The following is a 26,547-nucleotide window of genomic DNA, read 5'->3' on the forward strand; positions in this document are numbered from 1 at the left end:
AAACTAGAAAATCAGAACCTGTAAATTAAAACCGATCCGTTGGATAAAACTAAAGAAAATCTATCTACCCCCAAAAACACAACCAACAGCTTCAGAACCCAACCATAGTTACGTGAAATGCTTTAACTATGGTTCGGAAAACAGTATATATTTAAGTGTGGAACACCGCCCCCCAACGACACTGCCACTAACTGATAGCAAACAACGATGATGACCATCGGAGAACCTCATCGGTGGACCGTTGAAATCCCACCATGGCATTTTGAAGACTCGTCGGCTCACGTCCAATCCCCCATCACCCACAATATTTACGCTGAGGCTTGCCAGTACGGAAGTGCTATGTCGGCGTTGCTTAGATATCTTCCGTCAAACAAAGATGACGGCCTGGAGGGAGCGGATGAATATTCGGATGATTTCGAAGTTCCGGTGGACGCGTTCTCATGCGATGATTTCCGGATGTTCGAGTTTAAAGTGAGGAAATGCGTGCGGGCGAGGAATCATGACTGGATGGAGTGCCCATTCGCTCATCCGGGAGAGAAGGCTCGCCGACGTGACCCGCGTAAGTATCACTATTACGGCACCCCGTGCCCGGAATTTCGGAAGGGTGCGTGCAAAAGAGGCGATGCCTGTGAGTACGCACACGGCGTGTTCGAGTGCTGGCTCCACCCAGCTCGATATCGCACGCAGCCGTGTAAAGATGGGACTCGCTGCCGGCGTCGCGTCTGCTTCTTCGCTCATACGTCGGAGCAGCTACGAATTTTTCCACATGCTACTACTAGCCCAGACGCTTCCCCGAGTGTGCTTACTGGCGACTCGTTTGTAGCCTTGGGTTTGTCCGGATCTTCGCCGAAATCAAGTTCATACTCGCCGCCGGTGTCTCCGAAAACTTTGTCGCCGCCGTTGGCGCGTGTCGGGTTAAAGAGCATAAACTCGGTCGATCAACTGGCTGAATCGATCGGCCGCCGTTTGCAAGTCAACAATGTGAAAATGGGCATGGGCTTGTGCATGAGCCCATCCTATCGGGGTGAAATCGGGTCGCCCCGTAGCCCAAATATGATCCGAACCGTATTCACTAGCTTACCACCTACTCCTATTCGTTCCCGTGGCCTTAAACATGCGAGATTGGGTACTTTCGACTTATGGGAAACATCTTGCCAAGAGGAGCCGTTGATTGAATACCCGGAGTACCGGGTCGGACTAGTTGATATTCCGGATACGGATCCAGATATTGGATGGGTATCGGAACTTATTGAATGAATTGGGTTCGGGTTATCTGGTTGGATCCAGATTGGTCAACCCGGATCTGATTTCGTCTGACCGCGTGGGGCTCATAGAAGCTGGTTTGTTAATACGGTGTGCTAATCAATTTCTCTCTATTTTGTTGTGTGTATATATACATTTATATAATGTATTGTATTACGGGTTGGAATTAGTGATTTTGTGAATTTGTAATTAAAAGTTGAAATTCTCTGTCACGAAGGAAAGATAAAATGTAATTTTATTTATTTCAAATTATATTATAGTATCTAATTAGGAGTTGCGCAAATTAAATTAAATCAAACTTATTCGTGTTCTAATTCATGAGACTAAAAGATACCATAGTATAGTTCTACGTTTCAGTTCGATTCAAATTAAAATTTAAACTTGCATATAGGTTTTTTGCTAATAAGTATTTCAGTTATGATTCAAGCTTGTTTAATTTTAAGTAAAAAATTTATATTTTAACTACCAATGGAGCTATTGAACATGTTAAATTTTAAATGTATTAATAGAATATTGTCGTTGTCTTCATCGGTGGTATTGATTTTTAAAAAATAAATAAATATCAGAAATTACATACATCTCAATCCAAATTCCAACTTGTCAATTAGTCAGTTACACAAATACATCGCAGAAATAAATATCGACAAGACACAAGAGAAGAAATTATTTGTTTTTACTGCGGGATGATTTTGGTACCCTTTTGTAGAAACGAAGTAAGGAAAAGACCGACCGACCGACCGATATCTACAGATTTAAAAAATTATTGGAAAAACAAATTCAACAAAAAAAATTTTCCATTTACCCTTATTTATGGTAACAATATATAAAAATAAAAACTTATTGACAAATAGCTAATATATTTAATGAATACGAGTAGATTGATTAAAAATACATAAAATAATACTAAACTTATACATTAGATTATATATTTGAGATGAATAAAAAAATTAAGGCAATCTTTATATATGAGACGGAGGAGTGTATTGAAAATTCCTAAGAGTGTTCATTTATTGTTTGATTCGGGTTTAGATAAAAATTCAAACCAAATCATCTTCTATTCGGTTTACAAAATTTCAAATCAAACGAAATCATTAATTTTGGCCGGATTCGATTTGGTCTTGGTTAAATGATTAATTTATATTTTGAGTTTCAGAGTTAATTAAAGCATTAGATATTAATTTTGAAAAACGTTATAAGAAATGATACATGATAAAAGTTGAGTACTTAACATATATTTGATTATAAACTCGAATGAATATAACTGAAATACTATAAATTAAAATACTTATCCAAGTTACAAAATGTTGTAACTTATAAAAGAAACTAAAGTTTTAGTGTTTTACTGATGTTTATTTGAGCTAAAATATGTAATAAGTAGATTTTTAATGTTATTGGACTTTTCAAAAAGCTCATTAATAATATAATACGTACAAACTAAAAAAAATCAAATAAAATATTTTCTTCGTAGGCACAAAAATAACATTATCTGAGTTGAAATTAGCATTGGGAGTTTGAAGAGAGGTAGAACCAGTGTGGGTTATTGGGAGACTCGTGCCATCGCCGATCATGATATCATTGGTGCCGTGATATTGTGCATGAAGAGATAAATTGTTCAAGTCGGAGGTAACATGGTGAGAATCACCACTGTCCAAAAGCCACGCCGGATCGTGTGATGTATTGGCAGCATAATGAGCGCGGGGACTAGACGAAAAGGACATTTCTTGGCTGTATGTCCTTGAATTCTGCAAATCTGTCAATAACCAAGATAGGTCGGGGAGACTGCGATGAATTGGCCCCTTATTGGTAGCAAAAGAACCAAAAATCGGTGATGGACACAAGTCTTTGCTGTTGGAGCTGGTTTGAAGGATGGGCACCAATTAGAGTTGTTGATGTCAGCGGGAGGTCGCCAACCTGTATTGGTGCGAGTTGCAGGATTAGTAGAGGCTGGGAAATATATATGATGGATCAGATTTGGTGTCTTGAATTGAGGTCTCAAAACTTAGGAGCTTTTCATGAAGCTCATCAGGAGCCAATTGGGTTGTCCCGAGCTTGAACAGCACAGCACGTACAAGTTTTTTATATTCATCACCGAGATTGTCGAGTATTTTTTCTACGAGATCTTCATCAGTAAGTGATGCTCCAAGAAGAGCTAGTTCATCGGCTCGAGCTTTGTCTAGTGGTAAAAATTCAGTAATGGTTTGTGAACCCTTTGTGAGATTCTTGAGTCGGATTTTTATGTGCTCGATTCATCCACGAGAAGGCTTTGCGTAAGTATTGGCTAGAATGGTCCAAGCTTCCCTTGACGTGCTATCCTCTCGAGCAATAAATTAAAAGGAATTATGGTGGGGGAGAGAGAGCCAACAATTGCATTAACGATGAGTTGATCTTGTCTAATCCAGTTTGTGAGAGCCGGATTGATGGTTGTTGTTTGATCTCGAGTGACGGTTGCTGCTACGCATGGGTTTGATCCATCAATGTATCCAAGAAGATCATATCCGATAAACAGAGTTTGAATTGAAGCTTCCAGAAAATATAGTTTTGAGAGGTGAGTTTGAGAGAGTAGTACAAAGAATGTATACACAAATTGTTTGAGCTGCGCAAAAGGCATAAAAAATTTATGCGAGTGAAAATCCCATTGGTGAGTTTCGTGCAACCTTAGTGAGGGGAACTTAATAAAAACTCCGATCAAGACAGAGAAACATTGTGATTATGACACATAATCATCCTTCCAATTTTTTTAAATCCGCCACGTACACTTACTTTTCGATTTGTTTACCCACTAAATCTATACATCTATCTTTCTCATCTAACATATATACACTCATTTTTTTCAGTGTTTTTTTTTTAACTACTTTCGAATTTGACGGGGATCAAATGCATTTTGCCAATTGCTTTACAAAGTTTCAGTTTTACATATGGATAATTCATCAAATGCCAATAACCAAAACGGTGAATTTGCATGATTCATCATTGCAGCTGCTCCAGTTCTTCTGTTGTGGCTTTTGCCCCCTCTAGCATTATCATATGGATGGAACCGAGGTGCACACATCATATAACAGGGCCATTTGAAAAACAAAGCTATGTGACCACGGAGACTACGTGAATATAAACTGATCGACCTGGTCATGAATGCACAATTGGAGATTCAACCAATAACTTATAAATTCAAAACATAGTTGAATTTCATCGTACACTCGGGTTTTAAAACAACCGCAAGTCCAACGAGCCCATGGGATTTGTGATGCAACCAACACCTAATATGATTTTTTTTCATTAAGATACAAACATGTATACGTGTTTGCACTGTCTGTAAATCCGATTGAAATTAAAACCATAAACCAAAAAAGATGATAATAACGAATGAATAATTTAGAGAAAAAAAAAATGAAGGAAATACTGGATCAGGCATACCTGAATGCTTCTAACTGTATGAAGTTTCTGAAATTTGAATAGATGAAACAAAATATTAATTGTTGCCGAGTGCTTTCAGTAAAATGCCGAATGAGAAATTAATGCATGGAGCACTTCTTCTCATTGGCTTTAAATGGCATCACAGGGGACTCGAGAATTTGGTTTATAAGGGACTATTCAAGATACAATAGATTAAACCCACCATATATATAGAACCCACTCTCGACTTCATTTGATTAACGAAAGAGTTGTTAATTTGTGAAAGGATGTAATTTAATTTGCCTCTGTCTCTCTCCTCTTCTTTGGAACTGTGGTCAATACTATTTGCTAGTCTATGTTTTTGTCGAGACAAATTACTCTAGAATAATTTCTTACATATTAAATGAATTTATTAATCAACATTAACTAAAATAACAAACCGTTTTTGGGATAAGTGTTTCAAGCTACACATACTCAAAATACTGGTGCATATCATCGATATAAACATGAAAGATCAATTCTTGAAGTCACATAAAAATAAAATTTGAGTCAATAATGTCCGTTGAATCGAATCTATCATTAATTAAAGCATTCTCCAAAAACTGGGCCAATTCATACGCCTAGCATGGTTAGTCATCCATTAAACTCGATCTCGCTCTACGAGTACTTATTACCCATAAAATTAACTTTATAAAAACAAAAAAAACAAAAACGTTAGATTTTTGAGTAATGATTCAACATTTGTTTGTTGTTACGTCTGCTGCGTGACATGATGTGACTTAAAAAAGGATGTATTGAATTTATAAATAAAATAAAAGGGAGATGAATGTATCAAATAGTCCTATCTCACATTCGATCTATATGCTTACCATTTTGATATGAAACTATGAACATAAAAACTATTTCAAAAAATATATAGATTTCAAATTCATTTGTTTAATAAAGAAATCCTTTTCGTATTTATTTCAACAAAAATCATGACAATTAACGTGCACCCCATGTGCTACCAGCTTGGAACAGCTCGTAGGGTCAAATATGTCAATCGACTACTTTTTTCAAAAATTTAAAATACCTTCCAACACGACGTCGTAACAACTCTCGTGATTGTGAATCCGTTAGTGACCGATGGTGACCCGCAACAGCTGTCTCTTCTCCACTAGCGGCTAGCCAGTCTGTAAATTCGGGCAGCTGCCCGTTCCCTCCCTCCCCTGCCCGAAACATTCCCATCGAATCTTTGCCTCCTCTATATATAAGCACTCGATAGCCCACTCTCTCAGCTCCGCCACTCATCATCTCACAAGAATATCTCCACCTCCTCCTACAACACACACTACTCCACACGCAGAATCTGCAATGGCGGTGTCGCAGTGCAGAGCTTCCATGGTCACAATGGCGATTGTCACCATTTTCGCCCTCGTCGCCAGCACGGCAGCTCAGGCTCCGGCTCCGGCGCCGTCTCCTGTACCCGAGTCCGCGGTTGGAATGGCATCGCCCTCCTTTTCAGTTGGTTGCGCCGTTGCGATGGTAGCATTCGTCTTCGGATCTGCACTGAGGATCTGAATGCTTACCTGGATTTCTGCATTTATATGGGATGGATTGCGATGTATAGACGGAGAGGATTTGTTTTCGGGTAGATCTGTTGATTTGGTATTTCATATTTGGCGCTGATTGAATTTTACTTTTAAGGGTTTGTATCTTTGCACGTATTTCTACATTTTCATCATGTGCATTTTGTAGTCTGAATGTTTTACGTTATATAATTATTATTTTGTTTCTTCATGCTTTGGATTGTGTATTAGATTATAAAAATGAATTTCACAATACTATTTTATGTTGGAGAATATTTGCTTTTTATACGGGAAAGCCTAAAATAAAATAAGGTAAATTCAGTTTTTTTTTTTTTTTTTTTTTTAAAAAAATAAAGAGTTCCCATATTGCTTTTCATTAAGCAACGGGTTACACTTGGACTATTGCTTTTCATTTAATGTTATATATCTCCAAAACATGCACTAGTACGTAGGACTTACCAATAAAAATACATCAAGAAACTTTCTATGTATCTTAAAATTGAAGTAAGCAAACTAGAAATTTGTAATTGCATATTTTAGAGAATCAGAATGAAGATTTTAAGTTTAATGAAGGAATAATTTCCGTTTGCAAAAGAATAAGATCTTCAGAACAAATGTAAACCAGCGATCATATCCTCCACTTATTGTGCTCCTGGTACTGAACAATTTGATCAGAGTAAATCGTACAAGATATGATAAAGAGGTATTTTCTTATAATAAAATTTAATTTTAACTACCTAACCATTCCTTGCTTCAATACTTGTTAATACTATATTTGAAATTTTGTAACGAGAAATTTAATACCAACCCTCCAAATATATGTACACATTAGAGGTCATTTGCACTTGTTGCATATTTACAGTCATTCGTTTTTTGACAATAATTTTTTGGAATTGAGAACATATATTAAAATTAAGAACTTTCAGAAATAATTTCTATATTAAATTGTTTGTAATTAGTTAAATTATATTTAATGTAGGATTATTTTGGTTATTTTATTGTGTAATATTTTGTGGATTATCATTGTATGCTATGCATATTTTGGATATTACAAGTTAGAATGATGGTTGTTGGATATTATAAAAAAAACACACACACTCACACTAAAGTATTACTATCACCATTTAATATATATAAATTGAATAATTAGCATATTTAATATTTTAATAATTGCGTTTTTTTAACCCAAAAAAAAATACTTTTGGGGAATGAAAACTTAAATGAAACGCAATGATTAAATTGGAAAATGTAAAAATGGGGGAAATTTTGTTTCTGGAATAACTTCTAGCTTCCGTTCTCGAAAGGGAAGAAACCAGGTCAGAAAAATTAATTCAAACATAACAAAAATTCCTAAAATATGGTATATGATGATTATCACAAGAAGGAAAAAATTGCAAAACTCTTCCATTCATCTTAAACAAATGGATAGATGCATGTATTCCACCATGTTCTCTACCACTCCATCGCCTAGTAATGACCACATGGCTGCCACTGTTGAAGTTTATTATAGGGTGTAGCCTTTCGCCGTGGTATAATTATTAGGTTAATGCAAATTATATTTGTAATATGATAACAATAATAAGATATAGTAGCCCACATGGGCTTAACTCAATTGGTCAGCAGCAGTGAATCTTGGAGCAATAAATAATCAGGGATCGAGTCTCGCAAGCGGCAGTGTGGGAGTTAAATTCTTTCCAATGTAGGGGAGCTCCTTGTGCGCGGCGTAGCATAAGGTCTAACTGTTGTTGGTTGGCTGAGTCACCATGATTTACCTCCTCTCACAATCATGTCGGGCCAGGGGTGAAAGACGCCTAAGATGAGCGATTTCACCTTTTGAAGCAATAATAAGATATAGTATAGATATTGCGATTGAATTTCATCCTTAGATACTCCAATCTATAGTTTTATTAACAAATAAAACAAACTGGTATTACCTTGTACTTAATAATTTAATCCAAAGCAACAAAACATTTCATTTAGTCGGCATTTTGGTAGGAAGGATAAAACATTAATTGATCATACATCAATCAAATACTTGGTTCAAGTTCTACAAAAATTAATTTTATACATCATTATTTTATTCAATTATATTGATTTTTTATCTTTATAATTATTTAGCTTTGATCAATTCATCAACAAACCAAACGATGTCTTGGGAGATCTCAACTGTCAAGTACTAGATTTCATGCTACAAAAACACTAAGCTTGAAAGACACGATCTAAATACAAATTTTCAACTTACAACAAGATAAATTACAACCCAATATCAACAAGTTCCCAACAGAACATTATTTACATATGATTTTACAGATAGGCAGACATTGATTGATGTACCTTCTAATCTGTACCAACATTGAAGGCATTGTATCTGCAGTAAATTATATCAATATTGTAATCTATAATTGAAGCCGATATTTTAAATTATACAAGAAAGTCTTCGTATTTCCAGAATTTTAATACGGATATCAAGCACTAAAGCCCCTATGGAGAGAACTCCATGAATTGGAAGGAAAACTGGCGCAGGCTTGAGCTGAGGCATCGGCCATCTGCTCTATTTTCACACCAGTATTGCAGATGTTGGCAATCGCGCGCATGTGTTTCATCCCATACTGAGACAGCGATCCACAGTGAGTCTCAAAACTTCTAACCTGAGCAGAAGATATGAATAAGATCATTTTATGTAGATATAAGATTGACAGCTAGACGATTTACACACATCAAATAATACTAAATTTGTGTATAGTGTTTTCAAAGGAAATGCCGGTCATTCGAAATTTACTATTAGAGTAAAACCTGGAAGAAAACTAAGATGCACATCAATAGAATCAAAAGCGTTGATTCAGCAAAACCATACAGAAGTATTATTGGGTCGCCGATATCAGTTACAGAAAATGCATACCATGTTTAGGGGAGTGAGGACTTGAGAAGAATATTTAACAAATTTTCTTACAGGGACAGAAGTATGATGTCAAGTTACCATGGATCTGAGGCAATCCCAGTCATCAACAAGAGGCTGCCCAGCAGGTCGAAGTGTCTTCAACACTTGAGGACCCTTGTCAATTCCAAACAGAAGTTTTCCAACAAGTTCGATACTGTGGTCAATATGAGTCCGGTGTCCCATAGCTTCAACCAACTGTTTTTGAGCTGACACTTTACGAGCGGAGTCTACAGGGGCTTTCCGATACTGTCATAGGTGAATCGAGAAAAGCAGTCATGAAAAAAAAATAGCTTGAGACAAATTTTCTTAGGTTCAATTCTTGCCATGTCTATTGTCCCTTCCTGTTTTGGGCCTACCTCCTTCCATTTCTTACCAGGTGTACACGTACAGATTGCTATAACCATACATCCATCAAATCCGGATATAAAGGTAGGCACTTCAAGTGGCACAATTTATTAAATGATGGGTTTAACATTATTTGATTAGCCATTCAATCACAAGTGCAGCTTAATTGCTCTACATCAATCTCCAGATGTAGTCATGAGAAACAGACTCGGTGTGATAAACACATTCGCTTTCACAAGAGTTGAACGTACCTTATGCCAAAAATGTAGAAGATCAGCATCTCGCTGATCGACAGCTTTTGAAGATGGCCGAAGAGAATTTTCATCAACAAAAGATAAGTTATCATTCGCAGGATTTGTACCCAAGTATGTGTAAAGATTATCCACACTTAGCTTCAGATCACCATATTGCATCACATGGGAGCCATCGTAAGAATTGTCGTTAGCAGTTCGACTCTTAACCTTCAAATGTCAACATAGATAATCATTCCGAAACACGATCAGAAAAAACATGGAACATTTAAGATGTGTTGCACCAAAAATCAAAAAACAAATTGACCCCGTATTTGTGATGTCGCACTCCTGAGATCATGTGAGTCCATAATAAAAATACATGGAAAGTTTGAACACAGTTTTTGTATGAAAATGGAACTCCGTGGAGTTCGACATTCTTCTATCACCGACAGACTAGTTCGACTGTTTTGGCCTAGTCCCCCTTCCTTGTTTTTTATGGTTTACAGCAAGAACGCATCTTGTGCCATTTTTTAGAAAACAAAAAAGTAAAAGAAAAACATACTAGTTCAATAGGATTGCTCAATGTAAAGACACAGTTTGATGAGATCTTACCAGTTGATATTGTTGCCTCAAGGTTTCAGTCCGAAGGTTGTGGATATCGCTGTTCATGGCCACAATATGAACATAATTAAAAAAACATAAAATATGACAAGTGGCATTAGAGGTAGTAATAGGTTCATTCACGGAACTGCTTTTGAGTGAGTAGTTAGCTTCAGCAAACTAGCCATTGAACAATATAGGTAAACTTTGCTGAGTTTGCATATAAGCTGACGCACTGCAAGTTCAAGTCATGCACTATCAACTATAGAAGCCCAAAAACTAATGCATACCAGTCCTCCATCCAGGAAACACTATACAGGTCACCCAAGCAAGTATCGTATTCTGGGGGAGGATAGGGATATTCTCCAGGGCAATATGTTCCCCAGCTATTCTCTTCCGCATTTGATGCAGTGGTTGCATAAATATTCAAGCCTTCAGGTAGAAGACCCTCAAATATACTTCCAGATTCACAAGCCTCAAGGTAAAATACCTAAAAAAGTAGATGCATCAGCTGTGTAAGATTTTTAATCTTGCTTAACAGGTAAAAAAATTGCACCATGAAAACAAAAGCCATAATCGATACCAAGCTCCTATATGTTCCAGAGGCATGTTTCTTCTTCAAAACGTTGATCAGATTATCCGCATAAAGGTAAGGAAATGTAGGCATCCCTGAGCATATAATATAGCACACAATAAGCAATCAAATGCTTAGCACTAAATGCATAGTCAATGAATAGAATACATGGAAAGAAAAAAAAAAGTGATGCTATCATATCTAAATATTGTAAGCTTAAGTTTTTCAAAGGCACGGTAAAAACTGGGCACTTAACCAAGAAGGGGCTAAAATATATGTCAACAGTAGTTCACTAACCAAGCACCCCAGGACCACCATGATCAGAATAGAATACGAATATGTGATCATTTGGACCACTGTCGACAACCTTCCCGCTACCTCCTTTGACAGCAGTTTTGTCCCCAAGAAGCACGGCAAAAAAGTTGTCACCAGTAACGTCATCTCCAACATAATCCTGCCTCAGGAGAGTGAGAAAAGAGAGATAAATTTCAACTGTCAATATGCAAATTAGAGACACGGGAATAAGACAAACCTTTGGAACTCCCTTATAGACATCCTCACCATGAGGACTGTTAATGATGACCCCTGGCCTTGGGTTCTCTTCATTGAAAGCAATGTCATCATACATGAAAACCACAATATTTTCATCCTTGAGACCACCTTTCTTTAGGATTTGATATGCATGGCATATATCGGCCTATCACAAATACAAGGACTAGTATCAGTGTCAGTGGACAGGAGGAACATCACAAAGTCAAAATGCATATCCTGAACATGAAGGGCATCATTTTTTCAAGACGAGCATTTTGAAGATAGACTGCATAGTAGAGTTAGACTTGTATTCAAAGTCACTTTATTTTCTTCTTCTTTTGCAGCATAGCATAGAAAGATTTCTTTTGGTATTAGAGCATCCTAATCTTCAAGCAAAGTTCCACCATCAAATTTTAACTTCACTTGGCTGTTATTAGCCTGTGATTACATTCTCTTAATAAATAAAATTAGTTTGTTCTAATACTGATTTTCATCAGAGACATGAAAATCAATTCACTTGAAAGTTTCCTATTCACACTCATTTCTGAAGGTTGCTTCACATATGGTTGAAGTTAAAAGCAACAAAACCAATGGACATTCTCATACATAAATCAAACCAAGTATGAAACATGATGTTTTGAGAAAACATGTTCACATTACATCACAATTGAGCTCTATATTATTTGGGCTTCTAAGTTAAGCTGCAAAATGGCCAATATCCTTTAGAATATAAATACATAAGATCGTAAACATAGTAAGGTTTTGTAAGATATAGAAAATGGGCTTCTTCCCTGCTATACTTATCTCTCTCTCTCGGGTTCTGGTTTGTGTATAGTCACTTCCCTGCTATCCACCTTTCTTATCTTCTTTCTTTAATTTTAAGAAGCCTAGTGCAGACACTCATTCGAAGAGTGTGGTCACAATTTTTAGATTGTATCAATGGTGTGCTACAAGTAGTGTTGTCAAAGAGTTGAGCTCGAATACAAGAAATTAAGGTCAAGCTAGTTGAGTTTAAAATAAAGGAGCATAAGCTAGAGATTGGTCAAGATTATGTTCAAGAAAAGTTGTTCATAAACTTACTAATAAGCTCAGATCATGAGTGAGTTTGACCGGCGAATTTGAATCTTGAGCTAAAGCACTTCATACATAAAATCGATATTCAATTTACTTTATATTACTAAAATATAGAAACTGTTTAAAAGTTATTATTAAACTTGTGAGCATACACGATAGTAGCCAAGCTCGAGCCGTCTCTAACACCTATGGACAAGTCCTCGAGAGACGGGTGAAAAAATAATGATGTGAAGTCGTGAAGATCCAAAATACAATTTGGCGGGGCCTAATATGTGGGCCTCCTGCTTATATTATAAGACTCCGATTATTTAGTGACTTGCGGTCAACATCTGGCATTTAGTTCAACCAAAATTAGATGTCTATCATACACTTCATTCACAGATTATTAGACTACTTTTTTTAAAACTTGTCCGAAGAATCGAAGTTAAGCGAAACAATACTTTCAAGAATGGAAAACATACATACATGCATATTATATATTATATTAACATGAAAAAAAACTTCGGACTCTTAGTAGGTCGTTCGGTGGAATAAATACCAACACGAAGTAAATATCAGAAAATCTAACACTCTTGAAAAACTTATCGCGAGTTTCATCACAGTTCATTAATTCATGATCATACCCGTCAACGAAAGATCTCAAAATATCTTAAAACAACAACAGTATCAGTCCGATTAATTACCTAAAAATAAATTCGGAGCTCAACACAAAAACAATCAGCCTTCACGAAATCTTAATTCAAAAACCTAAATCTTAGATTAATAAATCTCAACAATTTAAGAGGAGCGTATCACCTGATGGCGGTAATTCCAGTAACCAGAGGATCCGGCCAACAAGACGGCCCACCTGATCCCCACGGAATCGTCATCAGCCCCGCCTTTTACCTTCTGCGATCCACCGTCGAAGAATACGCGTGCTTCGGAAGGAAGCTTGAGAAAGTCATCCCGGGCACCGGCGATAGCTACCACGGAGAGTAAAAGGAGGAATAGCTCACAGGCGGAGGGAATCGTCATGAGTGGTGAGATAAAAAATGATCGTATTTATACAAGAAATATGACTTTTTTATTTGAGATATATTTTTTAGGTATATATGTATATTTATATATAAAATAAAAAGAACGATTTGGATTCTCTACTTCGCGGTGCAGTTGGGCCAGTGATTGGCCCTTGAACGGACAGTAGAAAGGCACTTGGTTTGAATCGTTTTTTAAAGATAATGTTGTTTTTACTAAATTATTTTACACGGTTGTCCTTTTTTCCTAAATAACGAAATAAAACTTAAAATGTTAATTTTCAATAAAAAAAAAATTCACTATATTGTCGCATTTCACAACATAATATACTACCAAAATAAAAAGCATTAAATTTGATTAAAAAATATTTTACAATAAAATTTAATCAATGTTCACATATCATTCCCGAGATTCGTCGTGTACATTATTCATCCACATACATTTAATTTGGGATGGAGATTCAAATTAAGTATGTCATGCTTGGTTTGTGGATGAGATGATAAATAATGTAAAAAAATAACGATCATAAATTATTATGTGTGTATAAGATAATGTGTAAGATGTACGTAAAGCTTAAAAATGTATTATAGACAATTGATGGTCGGTCAAAATCATTGATGGTTAGAGTATTTCAATTATCATTGAATGGTTAGTTGACTTGAGGGAGTTATTGTACTTACACTATAGTGTGATGCACGATTGATAATCCAAAAATGGTATAAATCACGTTGCATAAAAAAATGGACTCAGCCAACATTTGGCTTTCTCGTTATTGATATATGCAATGCAACGCAAATGTGTTTTTTCTACATGGTTCCAAAACTTCTTCTGGTGACAATATGATCCAAGCTCATCTTAGAACTTGTCGCTGGTTGGATGAACTTTGACATGCGATTACTTGGTTTCGGTGTGCTTTAGGTTTTATCACATATATATAGTTAGTTATGGTAGACTAACAATGCTGCTCTCACTCTTTGAATCCTTTCCAACTCCCATCGTACTACCAACTAATTTAAAAGTATTAGAATCTGCCAATAGTACTGTACTGTTTGGGTAAAACCTGGAATTGCCTGCCAGTTGGTTTCGTGATTAAAGGTGAGATTCTGGTTGACCATCCTTTCCCCTTCCCCAATTCTGATTCTCAATGTTGTTTTCCCTCAATCGCAGATTCTTTTTGGCTGAAGAATTTCTTGCTATCCCTCTCCTGAGACTTTGATCTGAGAATTGAGAATAGCTTCTTGATGAATCACTCATAAATTTTTTAACGAAGTTTGATATTTTTGAACTTATGACCTGTGAATGACCGAACATAACTATGGACCTTCCGGTTTTTTCACATCTTATTCTCCAAATTGATAGGATTATTACTAGTTAATTTCCTCTTTTCTGTTTTTTTAGTTTTCTCGTGCATCACTCAAACAATTGTTACATTGATCATAAACGTGCAGGTTGATGCCTGTGGAGGTCAGAAGACTTTTATGGTGGCCGTTTCCGTAATGGCGGAGGCATGCATATCGTGGAATATCATCAAAGTTTACAAAGAGATCATGAGATTCGAGGTGCACCTTCTACACTTGTATTCTATATATTTATTTCCCCTTTTACGTATGCACTCATTTATGGGATTCAAGCAAAAATTAATTTCTCCACCACTATTCATTCCTACTGAGCGGCCACCGACACTACTTGTATTTTATGATATTACATACGGTCTAATCATGATTTCTCTATTTATGTTCCCTTGTATATCTGTAACCAATACACGGTTTATCATCATATAGATTAAAATCGAATTGGTAACAATTTGGTTTGATACTTGTTGCAGAAGCAATTCGAGCAGCATTATCAAAATAAGCAACCACATACACAACAAACAAAATCTTCTTCTCAAAGCAGTGTTCTCGATACAGCTAACCAGATTAAAACCAATATATCGAATGATCTGGAGCTTTTGTCACGTGATCAGAACCAGCTTGAAAAACCCTGTGCCGGAGAGAGACATACATCTGTTCATGATCAAATACGAATGCCAGTTATATATATGATGATATTCTTGAAGGAGAGGATCTTAAAAATGGATAGAATTTGTGAGCGAACTATTTTTAATTGACAGACTCCGAATCTTCATCCAAACCCCCCCTTCTACACAACTTTTTGGGTACGAGGTCTGTTTTTGTTAATTATTTTCCGTTCTCGTGCCTCTTGGATGGAGGAATTATCAAAAACATGAAGCAAGGCTTAATGCTCGTTTCTTCATGTATTCCAATTTTTTGGGGTTATAATATGATGATAGTCTCGTTACGCTTTCTAGTTTCTTTTAAAAATTGTACTTTATGCATGCGTAAATGATCCTAAAACAGACTCCAATAATGTTTTACATAATAATATCATCATTTCTCATCTCCTAAAAACAAAGATGCTTTATTCGTCTTGTTGCATCGAACAATCAACAATAACAAATGCCAGCAACCATTATTCACTCCCAATTCTATCTTACTGTAATTGAGTACATTTCAGGTATCTGGCATTCGCATTACAATCCTCCTCACTCCCAATGAGCAAGTTTTGTCACACCCAAGTGACACTAATCGATGATACAACCGCTACGCCATGCCAGTAATGAGCTATAGAACTAAATATGCACATTCAAGAAGCTGAACTCTCCCAAATTCTGTTATGCGTTCTTCTTATCCAGGAAGAGGCAAATAACAGTGCAGTCATCTCTCTTCGAATTCGGAAACCTATGTTTCCATGCAGCAATTGTTGCATCCACCACTGACTTTGCTGCTGCCTCTTCACTATGTGCAGCAGAAACTATTGCAATAACATCTTCATTACTTAATACGTCCCACACCTGAAAATTAAACGTGTATTAAATAAAAGTCACAAATTTGGTATATCATTTATTGGTACATGTGGAAATCAATAATATCTCGATTTATATTATTGTGTTGTTACATATCTAAGTCAGAACCAACAAATTTTTGATATAGTTTCAATGCAAAAATTAGATTTTTGTTTGGCTAGGTTTTTAGTTTTTACCCCATCACTGGCCAGAACAAGAAACTGATCGTTTGGAGATAAACGGCGATAGGAGATATCAGGGATTGCAATTATGCCATGGTACTTGAGCACAAAGTCTCCGAAAGCTCGCGACATGGCAAGGCCTGGAGAGTCGTCATGAGGAAGCCATACTCTCTGAATATGTGGTTCTTCTTTCAGCGCAAGTACCCTGCCATTGCATTTCCTGATTCGCTCAGCTTCGGCTGCAAAAGAAAAAATTTATTTTTTTGCAAATATTAGCATCGTTGATACACAAGTAAAATCGTGTTGCATAGATGTTTTTCGGAGAAAATCTATGTTAGACCCGTCCAGCACACATCATGAGATCGATTCAAGGGTGTTTGCTGGATCGAGACCAAAAGTCTACGTTCAGCATGGCAAAAGCCTACTCTTTGTCGGGTTTGGTTCATATGTATTAAATTTTTATCATTTCCATCATGGAAAAGAATCTTACAGGGTACTCCGGGCTTGAAATCAGTAGTTAACTGAATCGCCACAATCCCTTTCTCGGTCTTCGTTCCCAAAACAGCCCTCGAATCGCCTAGATTCGCAATAACTATATCTTCACCCTATGGGGAAAAAGAACAGGGAAAACCACGTGATTCCTCCAAAACATTAATGAATTATATCTCTAAATTGTCCTAAGCATTCTGATAATTAAATCTTTTACAATACAGTACCTGTTTGACAGCAACAACGGCAGTAGTTCCACTGCAAGAACAGTCCACACTGTCAAGGATCTTGATTTCCTTATCCATTGCTTTGAATGCACTCAAACAGGCCTCTTTCCATTTAAAGAAATTTTTGGTTGGTTCTGATTTATGGTAAGTTTCCGCTTTCGGATCATTTTGTGCATTATTTATCGGAGATGAGGTAATCTTTGCTATGGCATTTCTCTGGTTTAGCAGCAGAGAAGGCAACCTGTTTCTCACTAACTTGCTTACTACGTGTCCATTTTTTCCATGTCCATCAAAAACTCCACAAAATGCTCCATCTTCAATGCCATAGCCCTGAATAAGTGCGAGGAAGTTTAGTACATCTCGGTACTCCATATATTCACTCATTTGATGATATTTCAATATTGACAAATGGAATTAGAGAATAAACAGCCTTGCAACAAACTGTACACTTCAAACTAGATGTATTTGAGAACATGCAACACTGAAAAACCCATGTATTCAAATCATCTTTGGAATAAACTTAAATGAGAAACGAGTGGACTAGGTGATTGAACAACGACAGTCTTCCCTCTTTGCGTATAACATTTTTATAAAAATCAGTTTCATTATACCAGTGGATCATACATGAAAACGAAATAATCCGAAACTAGACAATAATAAAAGGCAAAAGTTGATGTACCTGGTAAAGAATTGCAGTATCTTGATTCAACCCTTTGCTTCCTGCATGAGAATATGTGGAACCAATTTGGAATCCATTTTTACAAGAGTTAACTTCTTTGTAATATGCAGAATCTTCATGGCCATAAGGATCATCATGTATTTCTGAAGATGCAACAGACGCACAGATTCCCATTTTTTCTATTTGTCAACGCTTGAAATTTTTCTTCTTGTGCATATACTTTGGAATCCAACAAATGGGGAAAAGGCCCCATATATAGGGAATTGGGGACCATGGAATATACAGATCTTGTATACTTTTCAAATTCTTCAAAGAATACTAGTGGCATTTAATAAGTTTAAAAATTCCAATAATTGATTGTTTTTTTATTATTATTTATGAGTAACCCAAGATTCATTTCAAAGGGCATCTTAGGTGTACTTATGTAGGATTTATCAGTTTGGTGATATAATAACCCCCTAGTATTTAGTTTGACTTTGTAAAGCTTAGAAGAAAAGTTCTGGCCAAGCTTTAGAAAGTAATTGTGCTCGAATGCGATGATTTGAAGAACCACAATCCCGGCTAATTTTAAATAGAGACGTATTGTGATAAAGATTTCGTTAATGGTTTTAATTAAAAATGAATAATGGTTTTGATAATTTAATTCGATTGTTAACAATATTGCATCAAACAAATGGAAATTGATCCATCTCCAACCAATTGAATAATAAATTTCTTGACTTTTCCTTGTGAAATTTGGATGATGATCACAACTAATTAAGTTGACTATTGGTTATTTAATTTTAATTTAGATAGGTGAATGCGTGTACATTGAACCACAAAACTTGACGGTTTGGAAGAAAACGAGTGAATGTTGACTTTTTCATATGAATAATAATAACTAAACACGACTGAAAGCTTTTCAAATCTTTGGAAGGGTGCGAGTGAGAAGTCATAATTTGATGGGGAAGAAATCTTTATAACACATTATTTATGGTTGTCGATTACCCAATACTTTATTTTATATTAATTATAATTATAATTATAATATAGAATCAAAATTCAAGCTCTATTGACTTACTGTTACATGATAAAAATGAATTTGTATCTTCCCAATGACAATATTGAAACAACACACTAATGGCCGTGCAATTATACAGACACATTTAAGATCGTTTGTTTATCAGACCGAACACACACACGTAACAAGTCGTGTTCACTTTAAAACGTTATTGGGTGTGCTGGTAAATTGTATGCCCACTACATCCAGTGGGACTTTCTTTCCCGTGTTCGTTCACTTTACAGTTTACGCCAAATCAGATTACATATTTTGATTCCCACGATTAATTAACATATACAGCACAACTTACAGAGCCACGACTTGTTTCAAATATGGGACTAGCGATTTAGGTATTCTTCCAGATGCAGACTATTCTAAAGTTGAGCGTAGAAGATACAAGTCTCCACGACGAATTCAGACCAGCTCATCCACAAAGCAATCCGATAATGCAACAGATTTTTAATTCTCCAAAGAAGATAAATCTCAGAGAAACTGAAAACGATTCCTTTCATTCAATACCAATGTAAAGTGGTTGACATAATCAATAAACAAAGATGGCAGCGAAGAAAAGGTTACAGACCAAAATTTACATAGACATACAACACAGTTTCTGGTGAAGTGAACAAAGAACGTCGATAGCTCATGCCATAATCCAAGATCTCGTATTAGCTGGATACAACTACATAATCATCTGTTGGAGCTGATTCTGAAACAGGAGACTTCTTCGTTAAAGATTTGGGTAAGTCTACATCATCTTGCATGCAACGCTGCTATATGTACCCTTCGTACTCACTGATTTGTTCGAGGGCTTCCACCAGGGTATCGTACACTGTTTGTGGGCAATTATCGGGTCCTGGTTTGTCTTGCAGGTACATCACATCAAAGGTGAAGATTTTTGGAGATGTCGGCAGTTGGAACTGTGGCGGTGTCGATAACCTACAGTAGAGTAAGATCTGAAATGACAGACACATGTAGAGTGTTAGAATGGATTTTTAGTTAGAGTATTAGAGAATATAGGATCATATAATACTATCAGAGAAGGTGTCTCTTGTCTGCGTTATCTGCGATTTCTATTACAATTGGTTTGGTAGAGTTAAAAAGAATGCATACTAATGTATTTCGATATTGCTGATATCAATTCAGCAAAGCATGTCTTGCAAGAGGTGGTGGAGCCGGGTTGGAAACATTCTCAATGAGGTCAGACAAATTTATAATAGAACTATAATTTCTCTAATGTTCAGGAGGTCCGATAATCCTTCATTATAAGTTTAGAATGTACAGCATGGACATGGAAGAAGAATATACTAGGAACAGTCGCTAATAAAATTTCCAATAAATCACAAACCAAAGCAAGTGCATTCTTATAATATGGCTTGCAGGGAAATACTCCACACTTGTATGTCAAATGCATGAGAAAGGTTAAATTGTTTTTCCTAACCACTCGGAAGATCCGATTCTCCGAACGAGATTTCTTTGCTTCACGTATCGATACTCTAAACAGTTGAGTAAGATCCGCATGGCTGGAAGATGAATCTACCGTGATTGCCCTTAGTGCCACAACTGTGCAGCCAACGTCACTGCTAAACTATTTTTGGAGCATAAAAAAAACAGAGAAACAAAATGCAAAAAAAAATGTTAAATGATATTTGATGGATGGTGCTGGCATACGTCCGTTAGGTAAAAACATGTCTCAGAGCACCAAAAAAAGGAAACATTAATTACAATGAATAAATATAGTAAAATAGTAAAACACACTTCATAGAAGTGTCATGCCCAAAAAGCCTTCTACAATCGTGTGGGGTCAAAATAGTTCTGGTGTTTGAAAATATTGAGCCCATTTATGAGAAACCCAAACTTCTACACAAATGCACAACACCTCATACTTTTCAGATCTCTTTGCCAATGGCTCTTTGTGAACTAGTTTTTTTAGGTAGCATAAACATCATGGAATGAAAAAGAACTTTCATCCAACCTTGATCAAAAAATTCAAGAGCAATACAAACTTCACTAGCATAACTTTAGATAAGATGAAAGTATGAAACAAAACTTGGAACCTGGAAAGAACTAAGAAGTAGCTAACAGAAAATAGATGACAGGGAGATTGATTAACAGAGACATTATATCAACAATCTTGCCTTAACTCGGTCATTTATTCCCATTTCATCAAATTTTGAAGCATTAGCGCACATATAAAACTTGTTCCATGTATCGGTATTTTGGTCTTGACAATCTGCGAGGGCAATCATAGAAGTGAATTGTTAAGATCCAAAATATTCTTCCTAAATCCTAACCATGTCATTCCAACTAATATTAGATAAATATTTTCCTCTACATTCACCATTATAAGTAACAACTCACCCGAGCTTTCCTAATCATTGCACTTTAGTAGCATTATCTAAATTTCATCAAACGTAATTCAGAAAATATAAAAATAAAACATCTGGTAGAGCCAGAGGAAAATTCAACTTTTATTAGCTCAATAGCAACATATTGCGTCCGTAAATTATGAGGAACATGGCCATTCTAAAAAAAAAAAGCTGAATAGAGCTCACAAATCACCGAGAAAGTTAAAATCGTTACGGTTGAATAAGTACATTAAAGAAATTTGCTGTATTTTTCCTGCAAGAAGAATATTGATGCTAAAAAATACAGCATGAATCAACTACTCCCCTCTCCCACCACCACCCATTCCACATACAAGCGAAAATTTCTTGAAATAACGATTCACATTTCAGAAATTTGTATGATCAGCAAAGAACTAACCTCGATTTTTTGGAGTTCCGGAGTAACATACAAAATTTTAAACTTTAATCTATATTTTTGCTCCTATTCAAAGAACTACGCTTGTGTTAGGACAGGTATAGTATAAGCTAGATTTAATGCTACAACACCGAGACGTGCGAGAATTGACAAGTAAACGAGATAAGTAGATTTTGCAAGAGCGGCGAAAGCAAATCGATGATCGGAGTTAATAATTAGCTTCGCGTTAATGAACAAAGTATCGCCTTCTTTATGGAGTCCAATCTCGTATACGGCCGCCCATTCGACCCGTTCACCTTCATTTCCACCATAGTTTCTGGGCCCACGTCGATGCAGAACAGTATGTCCTCACTTGAAAATACTTCCGGATGTAGTGCGTGACCGTCGCCGTGCTGTGACACGGCGGCGCTGCCGTTGGAGAAGCGGAGGTTTGGCCCACTGTGACATCCATGCTTCTGACCTCTTTCTTTGAAGTCTTGCTTTGGTGAGCTCTAATTTGTTGGATCTGAATCGTGTCGGGTAGAGTATTTTGTTACCGGGTCTTATATTCGATCAATTGGGTTGGTTTATCTCGGCCCATTGAAAAGTTAAATGAGGGCCGAGGTCTCAGATCCCGGTGCCTCCTTTTAATTTTTTTCTTTTTAAAATTTCTCAAGTTCTTAAAATTGCATGCTTGGAATCCTATTGAAATTTACTATGTAATCATACATAAAAATATAAAAAGAATTATCCTAAGTGCGTGTTCATCATCATAAACAATTAAATTAAATTAATGTTAGGAATATATTATATATATAAACAGCCAAACATAAAAATAAATAAATAAATAAAAGACAGTAATTGCGGAGTTTCATCCACCTCACAACAAAGAGTTTGCTTCGAGGTACATTTTTATACATGAAGGAAATATATTATTATTCCATAAAATAAATAAATAAATTATACGCTGCTTGGAGTTTAATATTTGAATGAGGTGAACCCTTGTATATATATAACGAGTTTTCATTATATATATTTTTTTATTGATTTTCTTTTCTTTTTTATTTGTCTAGAGTGGAATATTAATTTTATGTAGGCAGTACGCCAGACGCCACGGATTATCATTTATTTGTTTATTTTTTTCAATTTTCAACTACCCTGGTTAATAAATAAAATTTATAAAAAAAAATGTTCCACCACCGACAGACGCATCCAAATTGGTCATTGCATGCGTCGGTTGCATTTAAGGATTTTAAGAAAAATCATAATAATACAATGAAAGGAACAAAAATATTATTTTATATATATATAATTTGTGGTAAATTCGCTTCTTTGAAGAGGGTTTCGAATTTTTTGACCTCGTCCTTTGATGTCACGATTGCCAACCATAAAGTATCCAGTGGTTACAATGGAGTTTTCATATGTATACTGTTTATGATACAACATAAAGGTCTGATGCGCACTATCATACCAACTCGAAATTTTTATTCTATTTCTAAATAAATATATATGTATATAATCCAGTACCTACTCGATCGATATATTATAAACATGTAAAATCGAGTTCGACTCGAATAAATATTCGAGCTATTCGAACTTGATTTGAGCTATGTCAAACCTTTTTCGAGTCGAATTTTGATCGAGTAGCTTACATCCTGATGCCGACAAGGATGTATGCCTTGATTGTGCATGTTATTCTCATTTCTTTATTTAGAATAAATTAGCATAAACCCATCGATACTTGACTTGCATTACAAACTAATGAAATGCTCTCAAACTTGAATCACGAGCTACAGGTGAATTTCAATATATTTACATGTTTCAAAACTAAAATGAATTCAATTTTGAATGTAATCAAGCAATTTGCTAAATATAGCTTGATGATGTTATATATTCGAGAATTTCAGTTTAAAATAGATTATTTCTTGAATATTGATTTTATTCGACAAGAAATCTGACATTTGATTCGTCTCTTCTTTCTTCTTTGGAGGTTGAGGAAGAATTGTGTATTAATTACAAGAAAATAATTTTATATAAAACAGAGAAATATTTATTACCGTGAAAATTTTTGTCTGCCCACGAACCATGCACGTAATACTTTGAGAATATTGTTTTTACGAGATAGGTAGTTACTTTAATTTTTAAGGTTTTACAAACCACCAAAAAAGGTTGTGCAATTAGGGAACCATATGCACTTATTTTGGTGTTACATTAAACACACATTTATATTTATATTGGTACATTAATCTACTAGAAGATCCTCAATCAAAAATTTAATTTACTTGCGAAAGTAACCATATATGGGTTGTGTAATGTGCTTAGAGGTCATATTAATTAAATAGAAGCACGCCTAACATGATTTAACTTCTTTAATTAGTTATACACAAAAACTCCGGTGAAACGGTTCACATGTCCATTATGTGAGACAAATATTTTATTTGGTCATACATAAAAAAAATATTTTTTTTATGCCAAAAATATTATTTTATTGTGAATACGAGCAATATTGACATGTATCACGAATGAAGATTCGTGAGACCATCTCACAAGAGACTTGCTCTTGGATATATTATATGATATAATTGAATCGGGAATTTTATATAAATTTTATGTGTGACTTGTGTAATTAATTAGTCTAAGGATATATAATAATATACTGACTGTGATTTGCAAATATACCCTAATTTTATTTTAATAAGAGAAGTGTGATTTCAGGAGACGCAGTTCCAAAAACAAACATCAATTTTTTTGTAGCTGTCACAGAGAGGACACGTTAATTGATTGTTAGACAAATATATATATATATATATATATATGAAATTGTGATTTTAACAGTTTTTTTTTTGGGTAATGAAATCATAAATAAAACTTGAAATTATGTAGATTGCTGGCAGGTTTATTGAGACCACATTGGAACTCATGACGTGTACACTAATAGCTAGAAGATATATAATCTATAGCTAGCTTTTATTAAATGAATTTTTTTTTGGTTAAACAAATACAAAATTTACACACAATTTTGAAAATATAGTCTCCATTCCTATTGAATTCTAAAATATTTTTTATTTTTCGCTTTTCTATGCGGTATATAATAAATTAAAGATGGTATATTATATTTCTACACTAGGATATTATATTGGTTGAAATGAACTTGCCATCTTCTTAGAATTGGCCCCGCAAATTAAATTGAGTCCTTGGATTTCGATCATTTTTCTCGTTTTAAATTTTAATATATGTATGTATGTTCACTTGTCGTCACAAACATTAAATTTTTAGGTTTTTTTTGGTCGTGAAAAATTAAACGAGGGCACCGTAATGGGGCCAAATATTGACCCTCAACGACTCCGGATTGTAATGTTTTTCGTACCCTTAGCTTATTTATTTAATGGATTTTCGGAACCATAAATGTTATTGCTTATTAGTGATTGTCCTATGAAAGTGGGAGAAGTTGAACGTAATCGTATTTTTTAAAGAAGTTGTAAATACTTTCGTAGTAAAATTCCATGCATAAGGACATTATAAGAATTATAAAATATATTTTTTCTGAATATCTTTTTTATATCATGACCAGATAAACACTCATCAACAACAGTTTTTCATTGTCGTCGTAAGTTGTTTAAAACTATTATTAAGCTCATGTTGTTAAAGATGTACTCAATGTTGTTTTTGAAGACAAAGACAGTCTTTGACTTCAAAGAAAAAAGTTTTAGATGGTTGCTTTTGAGCGTGTTTTTCAAAAACATGGACTTTAACAACTATTTTAATTTAGAAAAAACAACGTGAAAAAAAAATTGTCTTTTTTCAGATAAAAAACAAAAAAATATATACAATTTTTCAATATTATAAATCATTCAAAATTCAAAAATAAAATTTAATATCCAAATTTTCAATATTATAGATCACTCAAAATTCGAATCATAAATCCATGCACATTAAAAAATAGAGCTATGCATTAATCTTGATAATCTTGGAATCTTCTCTTCAATATAGATTAGCATCCGACTCGAGTTAGTACTAATTTCATAACGACACTTTCTTGACCTGATATTTTTCATAAAAGCTGCGATGTTCTCTTTTCATTTAATTTGTATATCCAAACTGTAAGTTATTACAAAAAAACAAAGACAAAATCATAAACACAATTCAAGTAAAGAATCAAATAGAAAAATCTATCTTCAAACTCATGTAAATAAATACAATTTGACAAATAATATCTTCAAGCCCCTGCGTTCAATTTCTTCAAGGATCGATAAACTAATTAATTAATAATCACCTTTACAAAGGTCTTGTTAAATATGTAAAAACTTTACCTTATCTGTACTTGAAGTTGATGTGTCTTTAGACATTTAAGGACCTCATCAAGCATAAAAGATTTATCCGCTGTCAGAACTGAAACTCACAAATTCCACAAACTCACAAATAACCTTAGAATTAAATTAGAAAAATTAGAAAAATAAGCTCTAGAATTAAATTAAAAAAATTAGAAACAATTCTCAACTAGACCTTAGAAACAATTCTCAACTAGACCACAACTTACCAGGTTAAACGCTCACTAACTACAACATTGTCACATGATCGTTTCATTGGGATTTTTTCTCAACCGGGACATCAATCGGCCGGGAAAGAAACTCACCAATTCCATAACCACACAAATAAGATCTAGAATTTAATTAAAAATTAGAAAAATAACCACTAGAATTAAATTTAAAAAAATTAGGAACAATTCTCAACTGAGACACTTCTCACCGTAGGATTGTTCCATTGGGATTTTCTCTTAACCGGACATCACTCAATCGAGAAAGAAACTCACCAATTCC

At 35.0% G+C, this 26,547-nt stretch overlaps 3 protein-coding genes and 1 long non-coding RNA gene across 5 annotated transcripts; 1 reads left to right on the top strand and 3 right to left on the bottom strand.

Annotated features, from left to right (window-relative positions):
• The first annotated feature begins 172 nt into the window (after positions 1-172).
• On the top strand, positions 173-1,534 carry LOC140970013 (zinc finger CCCH domain-containing protein 20-like). The gene has a single exon (XM_073431563.1). It carries the CDS (start codon positions 208-210, stop codon positions 1,255-1,257), a length of 1,050 nt encoding a protein of 349 aa, XP_073287664.1. The 5' UTR covers positions 173-207; the 3' UTR covers positions 1,258-1,534.
• A 6,909-nt stretch (positions 1,535-8,443) lies between these two features.
• Positions 8,444-13,570, bottom strand: LOC140970009 (vacuolar-processing enzyme-like). Its single transcript, XM_073431556.1, has 9 exons — positions 13,312-13,570; positions 11,444-11,608; positions 11,209-11,365; positions 10,921-11,006; positions 10,628-10,827; positions 10,350-10,398; positions 9,756-9,965; positions 9,199-9,405; positions 8,444-8,869 (listed from the first exon to the last, which is right to left on the bottom strand). Exons 1-9 carry the CDS (start codon positions 13,528-13,530, stop codon positions 8,687-8,689), a joined length of 1,476 nt encoding a protein of 491 aa, XP_073287657.1. The 5' UTR covers positions 13,531-13,570; the 3' UTR covers positions 8,444-8,686.
• A 2,327-nt stretch (positions 13,571-15,897) lies between these two features.
• On the bottom strand, positions 15,898-18,511 carry LOC140970018 (probable protein phosphatase 2C 72). Its single transcript, XM_073431568.1, has 5 exons — positions 17,953-18,511; positions 17,274-17,603; positions 17,048-17,162; positions 16,573-16,796; positions 15,898-16,384 (listed from the first exon to the last, which is right to left on the bottom strand). Exons 1-5 carry the CDS (start codon positions 18,124-18,126, stop codon positions 16,205-16,207), a joined length of 1,023 nt encoding a protein of 340 aa, XP_073287669.1. The 5' UTR covers positions 18,127-18,511; the 3' UTR covers positions 15,898-16,204.
• Positions 18,512-19,479: 968 nt separating this feature from the next.
• Positions 19,480-22,259, bottom strand: LOC140970019 (uncharacterized). Of its 2 annotated transcripts, none has more exons than XR_012174046.1 (2): positions 20,430-22,259; positions 19,480-19,927 (listed from the first exon to the last, which is right to left on the bottom strand). It is a non-coding gene; the product is annotated as an uncharacterized lncRNA (long non-coding RNA). The 2 variants fall into 2 exon arrangements; XR_012174047.1 differs by having other exon boundaries at positions 19,480-19,944.
• Between the last annotated feature and the right edge of the window lie 4,288 nt (positions 22,260-26,547).

The sequence above is a fragment of the Primulina huaijiensis genome, unplaced genomic scaffold, assembly GCF_012295235.1.
Source record: "Primulina huaijiensis isolate GDHJ02 unplaced genomic scaffold, ASM1229523v2 scaffold43279, whole genome shotgun sequence".
In the NCBI taxonomy this organism is placed as follows: domain Eukaryota; kingdom Viridiplantae; phylum Streptophyta; class Magnoliopsida; order Lamiales; family Gesneriaceae; genus Primulina; species Primulina huaijiensis.